This window comes from Rhipicephalus sanguineus, chromosome 11 (genome assembly GCF_013339695.2).
Source record: "Rhipicephalus sanguineus isolate Rsan-2018 chromosome 11, BIME_Rsan_1.4, whole genome shotgun sequence".
In the NCBI taxonomy this organism is placed as follows: Eukaryota; Metazoa; Arthropoda; class Arachnida; order Ixodida; family Ixodidae; genus Rhipicephalus; species Rhipicephalus sanguineus.
The window spans coordinates 29978733-29996801 of record NC_051186.1 but is presented as its reverse complement, the minus strand read 5'-3'; the positions used below and the strand labels follow the sequence as shown (position 1 = coordinate 29996801).

At 41.7% G+C, this 18069-nt stretch overlaps 1 protein-coding gene across 1 annotated transcript in view; it reads right to left on the bottom strand.

Annotated features, from left to right (window-relative positions):
* Positions 1-18069, bottom strand: part of LOC119374732 (calpain-A-like) — a 98414-nt gene that overhangs the window by 11782 nt on the left and 68563 nt on the right. The window contains 11 exon segments of the mRNA XM_037644921.2: positions 141-199; positions 1269-1295; positions 2329-2421; positions 6392-6527; positions 7242-7284; positions 7412-7629; positions 8110-8276; positions 12420-12595; positions 13468-13545; positions 13659-13753; positions 15153-15230. Coding sequence (XP_037500849.1) covers positions 141-199; positions 1269-1295; positions 2329-2421; positions 6392-6527; positions 7242-7284; positions 7412-7629; positions 8110-8276; positions 12420-12595; positions 13468-13545; positions 13659-13753; positions 15153-15230 — 1170 coding nt within the window.

Genomic DNA, 18069 nt, shown 5'->3' with positions numbered 1-18069 from the left:
TTGATTGATCGATCGATTTACTGATACAAATGCAGCCGTTGGGTGCATCGCAGAAGAAATTTATAAAGGTATCTTTTGCTGCAAAAATATGTGATACAAAATACTTCATAACACTTTAGGGCAAAGGTGAGAAAGGATACGTCCATGAGTGCCACCATGCTCCGGCACACATCCAAAGAAAACTGCTCAGACCGAATCTCTGTGGACAGAAAAGTTTTAAAATCTCATCAAAATAATTTCCCATACTTTTCATTGCACATTGCAGCAAAACAAACTTAAATTGGGATGCAGTGAGTGACTATGTGATGAGTAATAGTTGCATTGTCAGTTATTTTCAAACCTACTTACGCATTCAGAAAATGACTAAAGTTCATTAAGGAGGTGGTTTCAACACATTAGCGACTTCCAAGGCAATGCACACTCAGACATATGCACAAGGTCAGAATGGAAACCAGGGTAACCACAAGGCAATGCTACAAGTATTTGTTAAAATATTTACACACAGTTTCTACAATTATTAGCTGCTATAAGACATACAAACTCTATGTAGTTGTTTCTTAAAACGGGTCACAACAAAACACTTTCAGCAGGATGCCGCAGTATTGTAATACCATGCTATGATATTGTGTGCAGAACACATGCCAGATCAAAAGGTACAAACTAATGAAGTCGGAACGAATAAAATACTGTTGGTGAATTCACCAATGCCAGTAGAAGCAAGTGAGGCATGTAGTTTAGGTAACAGTAGCATATGTTTGAAGAGTGAAACAAGAATACTACTACTTGCTACAGAACTCTGAAGGTGAATTATCTGAATACCAAGTAGTCTACCAATTACAGCTGATGCAACACTTTTAAATGCATGTGAAAGTTATGTGGAACACCAGCATGCCACCTTTACTTGCGTGGTAGAAATGTGGCCCAACGTTCTGGAAGACCACAATAAATATTTCATTGCCTGCAGGGATAATGCTTGAATTGATGTTTGGAATCAAAAATTGCACAAAACACATGTAACACAAAGATGAATTTTAGAATTTCAACAGAGGCAGCTGTGCCACGCAGTCCTATGACATCGCAATTCACTGGAGCACGGCTAAAGCACACACACATACGCATACAAAACTAGAAGCCAATGTCACGAGGGAAGCAAGACGAACGGGAGATTCAAGTGGGCCAGAAAACTTGGAAAAATCATTTGGCCAAAACAAAATTGAAGGACGACAGCCCATGCACTACGACACACTGGAGAAGGTTTGCCCGCTTACCGTCGTCGTCACCGTTCTCCCGGGGAGCTGAGTGGACGAATTGGGCGTTCGTGAGAGAGCCCAAAACAAGCGTGGGAAGACGATGGAGAAGGGAAGGATTTGCAACAAAACAGCGAGAAAAACAACACAGTTTCATTCTTCACTTAAACGCACGATGATCTTCACTCGACTCTTTGAAATAAACTGAAAGGAGCCTATGTATAGGGCACGATTTCACACTAGGTAATTATGACAGTAGCAATAAATAAGACATGCCGGACTATGCTCTCAACTCTATACGCTACTCTACTCCCTACTCTAGACAGACTATGCTCACTATGCTCTCCACAGCAACTAGCCTGGTAGCATACTTTGCTCTCTATTATAATGACCAAAATGCACCAGTAAGAAAATTAATCGTAAGCCATGTCAAGAGTGAACTATAGTGAACAAAGTAAAATTTTTCATGCTGTGAACATAAGGCAACAATAACACATAGATGTTGGTATTTATAGTTTCTACACGACCGGGCCACTAACGAAGATATGAACAGAGCCATTTAAGCCAACCCCAACACTGTCTGCATGTGGAATTATCAAAAATCAAGGTAAGCACTGTCGATGTCATTTTATCTCTTGCAATGACACATGTGATAAAAAGCACTTAATTTTAAAAGCATAATATGTTATACACTTATTGGCATCATTACCTTTATAAGTTCCATTAAAATGAAGTGTAGCTGCACCATGTGTCGGCTCCTTTAACAATTTTCAAAGTAAACGACCAACAGAGCAAGTCCAACATTTCAGATGCCGGTTGGAGCTTAGCTCTGGTACTAAATGCCCTGCGTTACGCAAAGCCAGAGAGAGAGAAACATGCGGAGAAAGCGCCCTGCGAAGCGTACGAATGGAGGTGCTGCAATGGAAGCTGTGCTCCCAAGCAAGGTACGTCACTGGCCCAAGGCAGGCAACAAGCGTGCAGTTGCGTTCTCCAATGTCCCCAGACAACGATCCTAACGGTCACACAGATGCTCGGTATGTGTGTGTGTGCACGTGCAAAGAAGAACCATACGAGGACTTACATTGTGAGCTAAAGCAGTCAAGACACTTAAGCAACTGGCGCCAATCACAATCTTGCTCGGGTGGTGGTGGCTTTGACACCGTGCGACGCACTGCTACAACGGAAAACCAAGGAGGATAGGCGCACAGGGACGAGTATACGTGCACTATGCTGAACATCTTTGAAAAACTCAGTCTGACAAATTAAAAAACTCAAAATGAAAGAAAATGTGTCTGCACATGACATCGTGGAAGTGAAAAACATGCTTGTGCTATGCATGCCACAAGAGCATGCTATTTGGAGGTGAGATTAATGCGCAGTTGCGTTTGCCATGATGCAGGACATGTCCCAAATATATAGTAATTATAACATCGAAAAGTTATTGTGTTTGCAAACCTGCATTTTCGTGGCACTGCCCTAACTTGTTTCTCAAGATGTCCATCAGGTGTCAAGTTTCAGTGTTTCAAAACTAGTCAAAGATTTCACGCACAGATATGGAGAAAGGCTAGACACCCTGACATTTTCGTCCAGCATGGGACTCTTGACAAGCAGTGCTTGAGACACTATTGCATGTTAAGATCCCTGCCACTACATCTCATTCATTATAATTTGAGAATTTATATTTAATAATGATGGGTGTTCATTTTTATTACTAGCGCATATGCCATTTTCCTGCTTATGAACTGTGAAAAGGCAAGGATGGTCACTGAAAATATCTTAAAGAGAAAAAAGAAACAGCAAGCAGGCTGTTAGGATGCAGGTCAATACAAGTGCATTGCAATGGCAAGGTAATGTTTAGTGCAAATCTGAGTGTGCAATCCTCGGCAAGCAGGGTCACAAAGGGTTCAGATCGCGAGATGCAAATTGCTAAATGTTACAATACAGCAGACTACTGATAAACAAAGAAATAAGACAAGACACAGTATATATATATATATATATATATATATAATTGTGCAATTGAATCAATCATGCGTACTACTACTGCTTAAAGGAGTACTGACTTGACATGTTCGACATCATGTGCTAGCAAGTGTTAGAGTGCCTTTAAGTAATTTTTCATAATTTTACTAACAAGCTTAAGTTTCGATACTTAGGAGGTGGATGCATCAGGATATTATCATTATTTTTATGAGCGGAGCTGTCATACTTATACTTGTCGTCACATGTTGGCAAATGTTTCTCTGTGTGATGACATTATGATGAAATTCACAATACAGTGTTTCACCACTGGAGACCAACTTTAGTATCAGATAAAATAATTTCTTCATTCCCAAGGATCATATTTGCCAAGTGTCAGCCTTTAACAGATGAAAACCTTTGATCAAGTCTCTATAACAATGGTGTGTCAGTACTCCTTTAACTTAGAAGGCTTCGAAAATTTCACATTCTGACGAAGTGATCAATGCAGCACTGCAGGGTCCGAGCTATTAGTAGTCACATAATGCACATTCGTGTGGTCAGCCACATTTCCAGGAATGCACGAATAGTCTTTGAAAATCTTCAATATGTAACTGATGCTGGAAGACACTAGTCAGAAGGCTTACTGCCAAAACAGCAAGGTTCATCTGCCATATTTACTGCCCAGGTAAATACATGGACCTTTGTCATAGCTTGCCAAGTTTTTAGGTTTCTCTAAGTGGTGGCTCTGACTGTCCTTTTAACCATGTTCTTGAGTGTTGAAAACTAGTGCTATGGGATGCTTTGTTACTCAGACAATTGTAATGAGGGAGGAAAAAGCACTAATGTGCAAATCTTGTGCCATATATGAAATCGGCACACATCTTCAGCAAATACCAGTGACTGCTGCATGCACATTCAAGCTCTTAAAAAATTAAGCATAACTGTACTTCAAAGCACTGTTTGAAATATTTCTGAAATCGGCATCCGTAAACATCTTGTGTCCATTATTGGCAAACAAAAATGGTACTGAAAAGTAATTTTTAACATTTTTGGTCATAGCATTTGTAAACTTGTTATATTAAAATTTGTTTGCGACCTCTATTATCAGAAGCTGTTTTTAAGATCATCCAACTGCAATGACATAATACCATTGTATGGTTAAAAAACTCAGCGCTAAAACCTGCTCTTCAATATTTCTGGCCCCACCATTTGTCGACCTACTGCATATGACAAAGAGAATTAAGTACGAATTAAGCTCGTTGGCTCAGCATATTTAGCTTCGTTGATGACAACGAAAATTGCAATAGGACAAAAAAAAACATATCATTACGGAATTATTGGGTCACTGTTTCGTCCAGACAAATAGCCTCAAGAACTGCCTTTCAATGTAGTTGTGCAACTGCAGCTGCTAAAATACGCACATTCCAGTGAAGTGCAACTGACACCACGTGAAAAAATTTCTAGCGATGCCGGCCGCCATGGATTGTAACAAACTGTCACACGCATTGCGGCTGCCAGTGAGCAGTGAAGAAAGGAAAACACTTGGTTAATGCAATGCTGTGCCAAGCACATGTTGAATCACATATAAGACACTACTACCAAAGCAACAAAACTTTTCATCACAAAATCAAACTTGGTTGGTAAAATGCAAGAACTGCTTTCTTTTGATTATATTCATTCCTTAACATCACCCTTCAGAGCTAAACAATCATGATGATAATGTGGCTAGGATCACTGTCAAAGTAGGAACAGGAACAGCATTGAATGGAATTGTTACACTGCCTTGCTCATGATGCAAATGCTGACATGCAGTTGACTTGCAGTAATTAAAACTGGAATATTTTTTATAATGCTGTCTAATGGGAGTACATTTCAAAAGTGATGTTTTTAATGCATTATTACATGAACATTAAGTTATTCAAACTTATTGACTCCCCATGCAAAGCACAGAAAACAACACCCTAGCTCCTACAACCAAAAGGCTGAAAAATAGCCTTTATTTTTTTTTAATGTGGTTAAAAGTCCATATTTGAATATGGATGGCTAAAGAAACCCAATAACTTTGTTCACATTCACATGCTTATTGCAGAATGGTTAAACCATGGCTATCACGGAAAATTTTGTTTGGAAACCTAACATGTATGTCTCAACTTTTGATGAACCCTGAATGATAATGTTTTACAGAAAGACTTTGCTGGCATTGCCTAAATAAAGTTATCTTATTTGACATTATGTAATGAAAAATATGCTTTACACATATGTTATGTACCTGCTGATGTAGTAAACCAAAGCTTTTGTGTTGTGCCATGCTTTATTACATTCTTCATAACTCCAATGTAGTTTGACCATTTATTGTGCTGCTGTAAGTTTGAATGAAGGCAAGTCGATTGAACATAAGGACTGCACAAAACTGAACGAACAGAAAACGTTAAAACTATGGCTGCTGTGTTATCATTTAAATAATGAAACGGCTTTTGAAACATTCTCAATAGAACTGTTCCACCTCAAATCTGTACCATGCAGTTGGCATTCCATATAATTTTTTATGGGCCAACTCGTTTAGAAAAATGTTCTACTTGGTCTGATTGCTTGAACACAACCAGGTAAGTTTGTCAGCCTTGAACTTGACTCACCAGCTATGCAGCAATGGCCATTAGAACAATTATGTTGAGTCTTAAGTGCAAAAATTAAGCACTCGGTGTGCTCAACTTTTGAGGAAGCAGAAAAAAAGCAATGCCAACTTTATCTTGCTTAAACATTTCCTCGTAACCTTACCTGCATTTGTTCAATCAGTCAATCATTCTAAAAGTTCATCACTCAGTTCAAAAGTGAGATGAGACTAAGTATAACTCTTCTTTAATGGAGTTGGCCATAAAAACAATGCACAACATTTACTGTGTGAAAATAATTTGTGCTGGAAGAGCTCTGCTGACAACCCTGCTTCCTGCAACTTTCAACCATAGCTGAAACCATACTGCATGTGCCTCTCTGAAGTTTTGATGCAGATGATTATGTTAAAATCCTTATCAAAGTCAAACTTGAGCACGACGATAATGACGGAGCGAGGTTAAATAAACTTCCAAGGTAAATGAACACCAGAATGGTGTAAAGTACAAATACACCACGCAATGCAAATTCAAAGCCACTGTAAAAATAGAAAACTGGAAACAGCATGGGGCAACCTTTGCGGAAGACCATGTTGAGGATCTTCTGGAGTTCATAGCTGTTCACTTCCATGTCGTCACCAGCAATCTTGGCAAATAGCGCTCGCAACTGCTGAGCACGATCAGAACTGGGGTCCTCTTCTTTCGCACGAACCTGAGACACATTTAAATTGTGAGTCACCCCACTCCCCTCACAAAAGAATAAAAGAGGGCCCTAAAATTGTTTTACAACCATTAAGTATTCTTTCAAGCCTCTGTGCTCACTTATTTGGCAGGAAAGGCTTTGATTACTAGTGAATAAAACAAGAGAAAGTATTGCTTTTTCGATTTCGTGCAGTAACTTCAGTGCCGATACAACAGTGTTAACATCAGTGAACTTGATATAGTATGGCCCCTGTTTGACGTTATCAAAACTAATGATCAATCAATTCAAGTAGCCTTATTTCGAAAGCTATTATAAGATGAACCTATGCCCAATCATTCAGTCAATCCTTACTGTGGGTGCCTGTGTTACGAAGCCGAAGCGAAGCTGGAACAAAAATTCAAAGCACTGGTAATTTAGGTGAAACTGAAAATATTGGTGGGCAACAGTAGCTGCACTTTCTGAACATATTAAGTAAACCAAGCTACTTAACTTCTGTACAATCCTGTCATTGGCACATAAGCCCGTCACCCTTATTTTACTTGCGGCGAGACCCTACAGTTCTCCCGAATTTGTTTGAATACGACAGAGATTGTAAGGAGATTCTATTTGACGCAAAGGCATTCCCTACCTTTCATACAATGTGTTGCAAAACCCTTTTAAGGTCTTCTTTCAGTTATCGTCAGACACTGACAAGACCTAACAATAAAACTATGATACACTTACGTTATCAGCAGGAGGAACGATGGCAGGAGGTACATCATGTTCACTGGAAAAGAGAGATGAAAAAATAAATATTACACACTTGTACAAGCGTCATAAAACTATGGAGCGCAAACCCAGCATAGCATGCACACAAACAAAGCCACAAAGAATGTCACAATGGTACCACATACTGGGAGATGTTCTTTTTCTCAGTGAATATCCGCAGGAGGAACTCTCCCGTCTGGTTGGGCTCGAAAGTGGAGGGCACCACACAGTAGGTGCCGGGAGGAAGGTTGAAGCGAGTGGTCACTTCCCTCGAGTTGATGAATGTGTGCGACCTTGCCGCCGACGGATTGTACTTGAAGAATGCCATATCCAATGGTGTCGGGCAGTTGTCAGGGTCATCGATCTACAATTCAAAGCACATGAAAGAAAGCCGCTTGCCCGCACCGAATATTCATAAGGCTTATTAGAGCTGTGTGACATAAGGCTGCCCTTTCTTTTTCTTTATTGATTTATACATCCATTCGTTTGTTCAGGAAAGGTGTTGGTACAAAGTTCAAATCTCGAACCAGAACAAATTCTTCATCAACCAGAAGGCTTTTCCTCAGTGAAATCCATATGAATTTCTTTTGTAACTTTACACTACAAACTGGTCGAAAAATTCAGAAAGCTTATCAGAGCTCTGTGTGTCATATGGCTGCCCTTTTTTTATTAATTTATCCATCCATTCATTCATTCAGGAAAGGTGTTGGCACCAGGCTTGAATCTCAGACCAGAAAAATATTTCATTTGTAACTTTACACTACAGACTGGTGAATGGCAAGCCAGAAGGCAAGCCTTCACTTTGAGGTCTTTTGCAGAACTGATTTGTGATGAGCATGCTTACTTTGTAGAGGGCAAAGCCAATGGTGAGGAACAGCCCTGCCCCCAGAGTTCGGGCTGCCCGTCTATTCTTTTGCATGAGTGCCACTATCAAGGTGCAGTTCTGCTCTGCATCGTCGTCGTCGGGATCCTCCAGAGTGATGAAATACTGCGGGTTCACCCAGAAGGTATCTGCACGGACCACGTTGGTGCTGCACACACTTTTGCCTGGCATGTGCACTTGGGTAAAACCTGAAGATAACTTATTTAATGATCTGGTCAGTTCATCCATTCTAAGCAATTCAAGAATTTCAGCATAGGCGCATGAATACACACACACACATGAAAGTGTATGCAGGAGGCACGATGGTTTCAATTGAGTGAGCTTGATATTTATTGACAAACATCTACTGAACTCACTGTTAATCCATTCACAATTGAATGCCTCTAAAATGAAGGCCTTTATAATGAAATGAGCAGTATAACAGAAGGTTCCTTACATCACGTCTACATAATGATTGCTAAGGTGTTCCACTTTCTCAACAATGTGATCTGTACAACAAAGTGCCTTGAAGCTTGAGGAAAATAGAAATCTCTAGGGGTGTGCGAATATTCGAAATTTCGAATATTTTTCGAACAGGTTTGCTATTCGATTCGATTCGCACTGAAATTTTACTATTCGAACTATTCGAACTTCCCAAAGACAAATGCAGCCAATGTCCAGTTGAAAATGACCCCTTCAGATTTTCAATATGCTTCACCTCATTACACTCTCGTATTGCGGCAAAGCTGCCTGTCAAGCTCCGTTACGGTCGTACTTAGGCAAGAGACAGTCAACGTCTGATTGGAAGTGGTCCCTAGATTTTCAATATGCTTCACCTCCTCACACCCCCGTATTGCGGCAAAGCTGCCTTTCAAGGTCCGTTATGGTCGAACTTAGCCAAGAGACAGTCAACGTCCGTTTGAAAGTGGTCCCTAGAATTTCAATATGCTTCGCCTCATCACACCCCCGTATTGCGGCAAAGCTGCCTTTCAAGCTCCGCTACGGTCGCAAATGTATTAACTCAAGAAAACGCTGGTTCCAATATGGAGATGAACGATGTGGCAGAGTTGGGGGCTCAATTAATGCTGTTTTGGACCTGAAATTTGCGCAGGAAGTCCGAAAAATCGGACGCCGAAGCTTTTTAGCATCCAAAATTTCACATGTTCTTATATATCGACGTCTACGAGGCAGATTTGGAACTCCGGACTTGAAGGGAGCACACCCTTGTCCGCCACATCAGCTGGCCTTCCACAGCAGTTGAAAGAGGAGGAGAGGCTGAGGAAATGGCATCTCTGCCTATCACGTGCAAAGTGTTGTCGGCAACACTTTGGTTACACCAAATCATGTACATAAATACAATTCGGCCTCTACATTGCCTCACTCTTGATAAGAAAGACAACTATGAAATATGACCCCACCAGCGCTTCATCAACGTAGCAAAATGAAACACTTTCATGTTGCTATCTCACAAGAACATACTTAGGGATTCTCTGCAACTTTTTCTGTAATTTCACTTCGAATTATTCGAAAAATGTTTGAGAAATATTAGAAAATTATTCGATTCAATTCGCACTCAATCTTTATTATTCGAATTCGCTTTGCACCCAAAATTTTGCTATTCGCACAGCTCTAGAAAACTCCAAACAAGATTTATCTTAAAAACCCGACGTTTCAAAGCCTGACCGGCTTCTTCTTCGGGAGTGAAAAGGCCCGAGGTGTACAGCGCTTATATATACGCCTTCTTGCCATGCGTGCGATGTTTGCGAGACTTGCTGTAAGCCTTGGCAGTAGAGGGAGGGCAGTGTCCCCATGGTACGGTTGATGTTTCCAGCTGTCTGTTGTATGTGCCAGGATTCCAGGAGGAAAAAGAAAGCAATCTTCGCCGGCAGCTCCTCCTGGAATCCTGGCACATACAACAGACAGCGGGAAACATCAACCGTACCATGGGGGCACTGCCCTCCCTCTACTGCCAAGGCTTACAGCAAGTCTCGCAAACATCGCACGCATGGCAAGAAGGCGTATATAAGCGCTGTACACTTCTGGCATTTTCACCCCTGAAGAAGCTGATAACGCTTTGCAACGTCCGATTTTTGAAATAAATCTTGGTTGGAGTTTTCTCTTTTCCTCAAGGTTCTGTTACCCCAACCAGGCCGAATCTTAAATCTGCCGAATTTTTTACATCTGTCTTGAAGGTGCAGCTCGTTGCATAGGCGTTCAACTGTGGTATCTCACAGAAGTGGCCCAAGTGCTGCTTAAGATGTGAGGGAGAGAAAAAATATATTTATAGGCATGGGCGAATATTCGAGTGCTTAGAATATTCGAACAAATATTATGGTATTTGTATTTGCTTTGACACGAATTTAAATTATTCGAAATTTCGAAGTAGTCAGAATGAACTACCATAAAATCCAGAGTAAGCCCCCCCCCCCCCCTTCTCCGGTGAAAGATAACCGGACAAGAATTGGAGGGGGGGCGCTTGCTTGGTTAAAGATCAAAATTCAAGACGGCGGCGGAAGGGTAGCGTGTGCGTCCAATGAAATGCGTTATTGAATAGGCTATATACCTTGAATAGGTTATACACCTTCGTAAAGCGAATAAAAACATTGAATGAAGCAGTGAAAGTGGCGGGAGGGCAGGGAGGGCGTTTGCTCGGCCATTGACAGATACTTCAAATCGCCAGTAAAAAGGGAGGGGGGGGGGGGGCACATATGTATATTTGAGCCCATGTACCCCCCCCCCCCGTAAAGAAAGCTTCACTGCAGCGTGAGAGTGCTATGCCGTGAAGCCACCTGACCATGAAATACCCACACTTCCACGAAGCCATACTTCAAGGTTAAATGTACACAAGTTTAAAGGCTTTTCATATGGGCTTATATGTGCTACGTATAGTAAATTTTAAAACGAAATGTATTTTACTGCTTATAACTTGCATGCTACTGCTATTAAAACTTCCCTATTCACAGTTGCTTCTGCTTCACTTCGAACGAAAAAAGTGCACATGCCTAGTTCAAATTCTTAAAAATATTGTGCAAGTTAGCTGGTTCATGACAAAAATACTCATTTCTTTCATTTATAATGCTATATATACTGCTTGAACCATTATATTCAAAATTATTCAACCAAATCACTATTCACTTCGAACCTCAAATTTACTGATCGTCCAACCCTACAATTAGGGTTGCCACCTGCCCGGTTTTGGACCGGCCGGGCCGGTTTTTTAGACAAGGGGCCGGTCGCCGGTCCGCACCTAAGACCGGCCGTCATTGGCCAGTTTTTCGCTCATCGTACCCCGAGTATTTTTTTTTTTTTTACTCTTCTCCGTGTTGACCGCACGTGTTGACTGAGGAATTCCACCTGCGCGGTCCGGGACTAACCGCGCAGGTGGAAAGAAAAGACGAGGGAAATGTGACACTCGCGTCGCCACAACGACACCGCGTGTCGATCCCCTACATCGCCGGTGCACTGAGAAAGGCAGGGGCCAACGTCGCCCACAAGCCATCCACCACCATCGGCCCAAAGATCGCGCACCTGCGGAAAAAGCTCAGGGCGTCGTGCACCGGATCGCGTGAGCCGACTGCCCCGCTTCCTACATTGGGGAAACCAAGAACTTCCACAAAAGAATGCGGCAGCACAAGAATAACCTCCGTGAACGAAGCGAAGTAGCAGGACACTGCGAGCGGTTTGGCCTAAAGTCCCTAGATTTTTCCCTAGTTTGGCCAATATCCGTCCCTACGACGCGGTGACTCTGGCAAAAGAAAGGAACCCTCGCCGGCGGCTCCTCCTCGAATCCTGGCACATTCAGCAGACAACAGGAAACACCGACTGCTCTACGGGGACATTTCCCTCCCTCTCCTGCCACCGATCGTTGGAACATAGCGAAAATCAGTATCAGTTGTTAGTTACGTGCTTCCTTTGCTTGCATCATGAGCACGGATTCTCCGCCTTTGAAAAAGCGAAAAATACGTCAATGCACGTTCCGGAAAGAGTGGAGATCTCAACCCGAGTACGAGAGCTGACTCCTGCCCACTGTGTGCTGCTTTTGTTTGTGCATTGGGTTTATTTGGCTCAACGAAAGCAATGTTGCATTAAATGTCGCTGCATGCCGAAGAATTGACATAGCGTCTATTGTTCAACATTATCTTAATCGCCTGTTAACCCCCCCCTCCTCCCCCCCCGTCGAAGGGCCGGTTTTTTTTCCAGTAAAAGGTGGCAACCCTACCTACAATATTTAACATTCCTATAAACAATTAATCAATAGATCATCAATTAGAAGGGAACATGTTTGTACAAACCAAGGTAGTTTCGGCAACCTCCAGCGGTGGCCCCTCGTACCCAGGATCCTTCAAAGACTGACACCTCCCACTTCTTTTTTGACGTGTCTGTAAGTACGTCCTGGTCCAGTGAGTCGGGACCCAAGTTACAGATTTCTAGAAAGTGGAATTCCCGCATAAAGTCCCTTTCTGACATCCTGAAAATAAACAGTAGGGAAGAAGCAGAAGTTAGGACTCCAACCAAGCCACTATTATCACTGGTGTTGCTACACAGTTGAACCAAGTGAGGAAGGTTCAAAGAAATAAAGACTATCTAAGCTACATGCCAATTTCTCCCTAAAAAAAAAATACTACAATACTCTTTACTAAGTTTTACAAGGGCAACGAAAAAAATTTTATCGCAAGTAACTGGCGATTGATACTATTGTGATAGACGGCGCTGCATTTGATGACAATATGATAGCAAGATGGCATTTAAAGGTTGGGGACAATGCATTTCATTTTTTTTATTTCTTGATCAATTTTTATGAAACTTGCCGAGTTAATGTAGATTTGTGAGCTGATTTAAAAAAGACAATTCTTTTTCTAGTACATTACGATGTTTGCTAAAATATAAAATATTTCATGTGCTGTTTGGGTAGCAAGGTTTTTCCTGAACTTAGAAAGTTGCAATGTAAATCAGCATATCACAATAACCTGGAATCAGAACTGTACGCAGTACAACAAAAATGGATGTTCAAAACCCACTTGAACAATGGTTATGGTAGTTTGAACATTCGCGGGTGAGTCAATGTCAAGCTGGGAGTTCACTCACGAATGCTGGACATACCATAACGTCCAAATTTCATTACAAGCCATGAGTGCCCTTTTTGTTTCGTTTCTTGATGAGCTACTTTTATGTAGATGCCATATTGTGGTTCCACACAAACACAGTGTGAATTTGAAAACAGCAAAGTGGAACTTGATATATGTAAAGAGTACAGATAAATACAACTCAGATAAATAGATAAATACGATAGTGCTGCATCAAGAATACAAATCCTGAAAAGTGTATACGAAGTGCACTTGCCAGAATTCGCCATCGGCGTCGAATGTGAGGCCAATAGCTTCTCTCTCCTCGGGTGACACAAGGGACCATTCACGCGACCTGCCAACAACACAGGAAGGGGAATTGCTGAAGGCCCAATATGATACTAGTAAGGCGTTTAGACGTAAATGACCTAGCAGATAAGAAATGAAACAATAAAGAGACATGCTCACTGGTCGCTCCAAGCCCCCCTCCACTCGGTGTCGTCTCCCCAGGGATTCCTCAGCCGGATCAGGGGCATACGGCCTTTCAGCCGCTCAATGTACACCTGCACATTGCATGGCAATTCAGGAATGTGCAGACTGCAACAGTGCAACAGTGAACTGACGAGTTGCACCATATTTGCGGGCTTTAACAAGCACTCTCTTTAGAGAAGGCTTATGCACATGGGGATCACTATGAAGTAGTGATCATGGTGGTGCCTTGGGTTTGAGCTCACTACACTGTGAAGTGCATAAGACATTAAAAAAAGGTGTTACTGAGCCATAAACTGTAATATAAATAAAAGTTCGTTATGAAGCAAAAAAAATTTTTTTAAGGCGACATATCTGGGCAGATAAGGTATGTCAGAGAGTTTGAAAATATGGGCCAAAACTATTTTGGGGCCCCAAAAAAGTAGCGTTGATGTCACTGCACATGCGCGAGACACAGGTTACATTTGATTTTTGTGTCGGGCACACTTTTTCTGTGATTTAGTGAGGAGGCCTAAAACTTTCCCCAAAACTTTTGTGTTAACAAACACAGTGGCACTTGTTGAAGCGATGACTCTCCTCTCGGACCAAACTGGCTCAATTTCTGAGTAACTGATGTATAAACGTCTGTATATACTATATCACTTCCTCCTTTCTCATGCATACAACAATAATTGACTAATATCATTATGTTTCTAGGACCGACTGTTGAATTGAGAGCTTGAATTTCAGTTGTCTTAGCTGATGATGACAAGTAAATTAGACTCAAAGAAATGATCATGGTTATCAGTGAGTTTATCACCACTAAACTCATAAAACAAAAGTTTTAAAGAATACATGTACATTTACATCACCACAGCCACTCGATAAAAAGAAGGTGATGGTTGCATCGCGCTGAAACACGTAGACACAAGTAGGAACACTGTGTTGACAGCTTCGTCCATGTTGGCGTACAGCCATGTGCCTTTAGAACAAAGAACGACAAAAAACAAGGGTTGTGACGCGCGCGAGACGCTGCATCCCGCCATATATGAGCGTGCCAAGAAGGAGGAGCCGCTGCATTTCGTGGTGTCTTTGAATGACAAGAAAGGATGTCAATGTCGGCGACCATAAATTTTCGTATAGCACTGAATGGTGTTCAAGATCATGGGAACTGCGGGGAAGGAGGCAAGCTACTATGAGTAATGATTAGTACTCATAGTAGCTCACAGAATGCTCATAGTAGCTTGCCTTCTTGGCTGCAAATGCAAGACATAATGGGTAAGCCCAAAACCCTATTAAAAAATCGTACTTTCTCTGTGATCCAAAGCAGCACATGCAAAGTGTTTTAGGGATCCAAATGTTTGCCATTGTTATACTAAAACTCTCAGTTATAACTAGTACACTGCAATAGCTTCCAGTATTTTTTAAAATGTTTATATGTTTTTTCACTTGAAAATGTCACACTGATGTGAGTGCTGTGCCAATCAAGCTTACCAGCCGCACAGCAGTGATGCTGTAGGCATGGCCAGCAACAAGGCCGCTGGCCAGCTTCTCTTCTGGAATCGAGCCCACCTGGTAGATAGAACAGAACATTGTTTTAACGATACCTCAGTCTCCACACAGGTAATTAACACACTGATCGTTAGGCACGCATTGGTGTGCCAGTGAGAAGACGGGCAAGTTGTTAAGACGGGGACAGGTTATAATGTAGCTTATATAGCAATAAAGTTCACTTCTGCCACAAATATGAAGGTTTCACTTGCTATTAGTGAGAGTTCGCAGAAAGGTGAAGTAGACTTGTGATAACTCAAACTAGCATAGTTCGTGCACAAATGAGGATTTTCTTTCATCTGTAGTTCAACCACTTATTTCATCCATTTTAAACGGAAGTGACCATAAAACAAATTTTCTTGGCACACTAGAACAGAGAAACATGGTGAATAGTGGCCGAGGAGAGGGCACTTGTTAGGTAAATAGAGCCAGGCCAAGATGCACTGTGGCCTGCATTAAACATTAAGGCCACAGCATGTCTGTACATACGCCGCTACGGAATGGCCTTGCCCACCTGGTCAGTGGGAAAGTGACCAGTTTACCATTCCAGAGGTGCGAGATCACCAATAAAAGACATTAGAAGGAAGTTAATCTTCTCGAGTACAAGTTTCTCATGAAACATGCTGCCTTGCAATGCACCAAAAACATGGACCACTGCACCACTACATTGTCCTTCAACCCATCATAATGATACAAGCTTGTTTAAATAAGTGTGTACCTACATATCATGAACAAAAAGACATGTAACAGTGCAGTTTTAACACAAGTTCACTGTAGCTCGAGTTTTTACAACCTGTGCTAAAAACAATGCAAAAAAAGGAGGGCACGAATGCAAGTCAATAGGAGCATGTCTTCTTAACCTCTTAACCATTTTGTTTTTTGAGAGTTTCTCTGTCTAAAATGTTTATTTTTAAAAAATTTGATAGTATTGAATATTTTGCTTCTGAAAGCATGTTTTGATTAACGAAAAAAATCCCGAGCGTATATTAAGCCATTAATGCATTAAGCTGGGCTAGTTGGTATTGATTTTATGCTTTCATATTGCTAGTGAACACGCACTAAGGACGACACAGAAAGAGACAGGACAACCGCTAGTGGTTGTCCTGTCCCGTCCTCTGTGCTTGTTCGCTAGCAATATGGAAGCGTATATTAAGTCATATTAGCATAACGAAGTTTACCGTTACGTGGCCTATAAGTCTTTTTCACGATTAGCGAAATAATGTCTTCGTTGAGAAACAGGCTAATATAGCATGAAGATGAAGAAGAGGACGACGATAGCGCATGCTGGTTCGTGATGATGATAGTTTTCTGTTCACTCTGCACAGACTAACGTTCGGCTTAAACAACTCCGCTGTTAAAGGGTAAGGACAAGCAATCCAGTGGCTGTACCTCATAGTTCTTCAATCATACCAGTTGCAAAACTGTTCTGAAACCCGTACATACCCATAAACAAATTCGCGTATGATATATAGCAAACTGATGCGCCCCCTGGCGATGACAGAAAACACGGCGCATTGCTGTAGCCTACATTTTCATTGCGTGAGTCATCATGGCAAGAATTATGTGAAGTACTTTCAAGAAAGGTGAAAGAGTTCAGAGGCTGCCATTCCAGCTGCAAAAAGTGAACCGCAACAGCAGGCCCACTGCTCGCACTATCAAACAAGCGGTCTCCTGTAATGTAAAATACAAAAAAGCCATTTAATAGTTACTTTTGTCACCTACAAGTGGCACCACAATCAGCAGACCTTCAGAATTTCAGCCAATGGTGGGTTCGGATTTTGACACAAGGAGACTATGGGGAGTTTTGCAACTTGTATGATGGAAGAACTCCGGCTGTACCTTACGTTGTTTAGCTGTGCAGCAGGAGAGTTAGAAAATACTCCGCCTATGCTACCTTCTTTTTTTGCTTTGCATAATGGAATTGCAGTGCTAATGACAACGACAGTAAGAAAATGCTGCACATCTTTTGAATATTTTGCACGCAAAAGAGTGCTCTTGTGGGTACAAATGCAATGAGTGACACTCACCCTGTTGTTGCACAGATGACATGCTTTAAAATGGGCTAGCAACGCAATTATGATCTCCAACAAGCTGCGTTTTACCTGTACAATTAACACCAACAGCAAGTAGAACAAATATACTAATCTCATTCTGCCGTGCCAAGAAAAAGGAAAAAGAAAAACATCCAAGTCTGTGAACGGCAGCTTGCGTGGTGTGGATGAAGCCTTGAAGCCAAATGCAGGCAACACAACTGAGTGTACACGGAGATGGGCAGCATTTTCTTTTGCTTTAGACAAAAGAACAAAAACAAAAGAAAAAAAAACAAAAACGAAAAAGCAATGTGCGCAGGAAGAAGGGCACAATGAAACGTGAGCTTTTGAGCAAACTAAACTTCAGGAATGGAAAGACAAAGCGACATATTACAGGAGTGCACTGAAAGCACTGTTCACAGCCTTGTTAATGTGAGTTATACATTCCGAGCCAAATCGTCACAGGCAGTTTAGCACAGCCTGTTAGGTGAAGATAATTCACCGCCTACCACTTTATCATCACACCATCTTGAACAGACCTTTGGCTGCTACCATTCGACTACTATTTGGTCACCAGGCCATCTTCCAATCTTTGACAACAGATTGATGGGTGCACAATGGCAGTTTGTGTAGAGTCACAGTGTTCACTCGAAGAGTCTTGTTCCAATTCTAACCCACCACCTCAGGCCAACAAAGATGTTCCTGACATTAGGCCATTGCAGAGGATGGCAATGATTGGGGCATGAATTGATAGTAGACTGCATTCGGGGTTTGGCAGTGTCATTTCAAAAGTGCTATTACTTAAAGGCCAACTGTGCCTAAATTGGTTA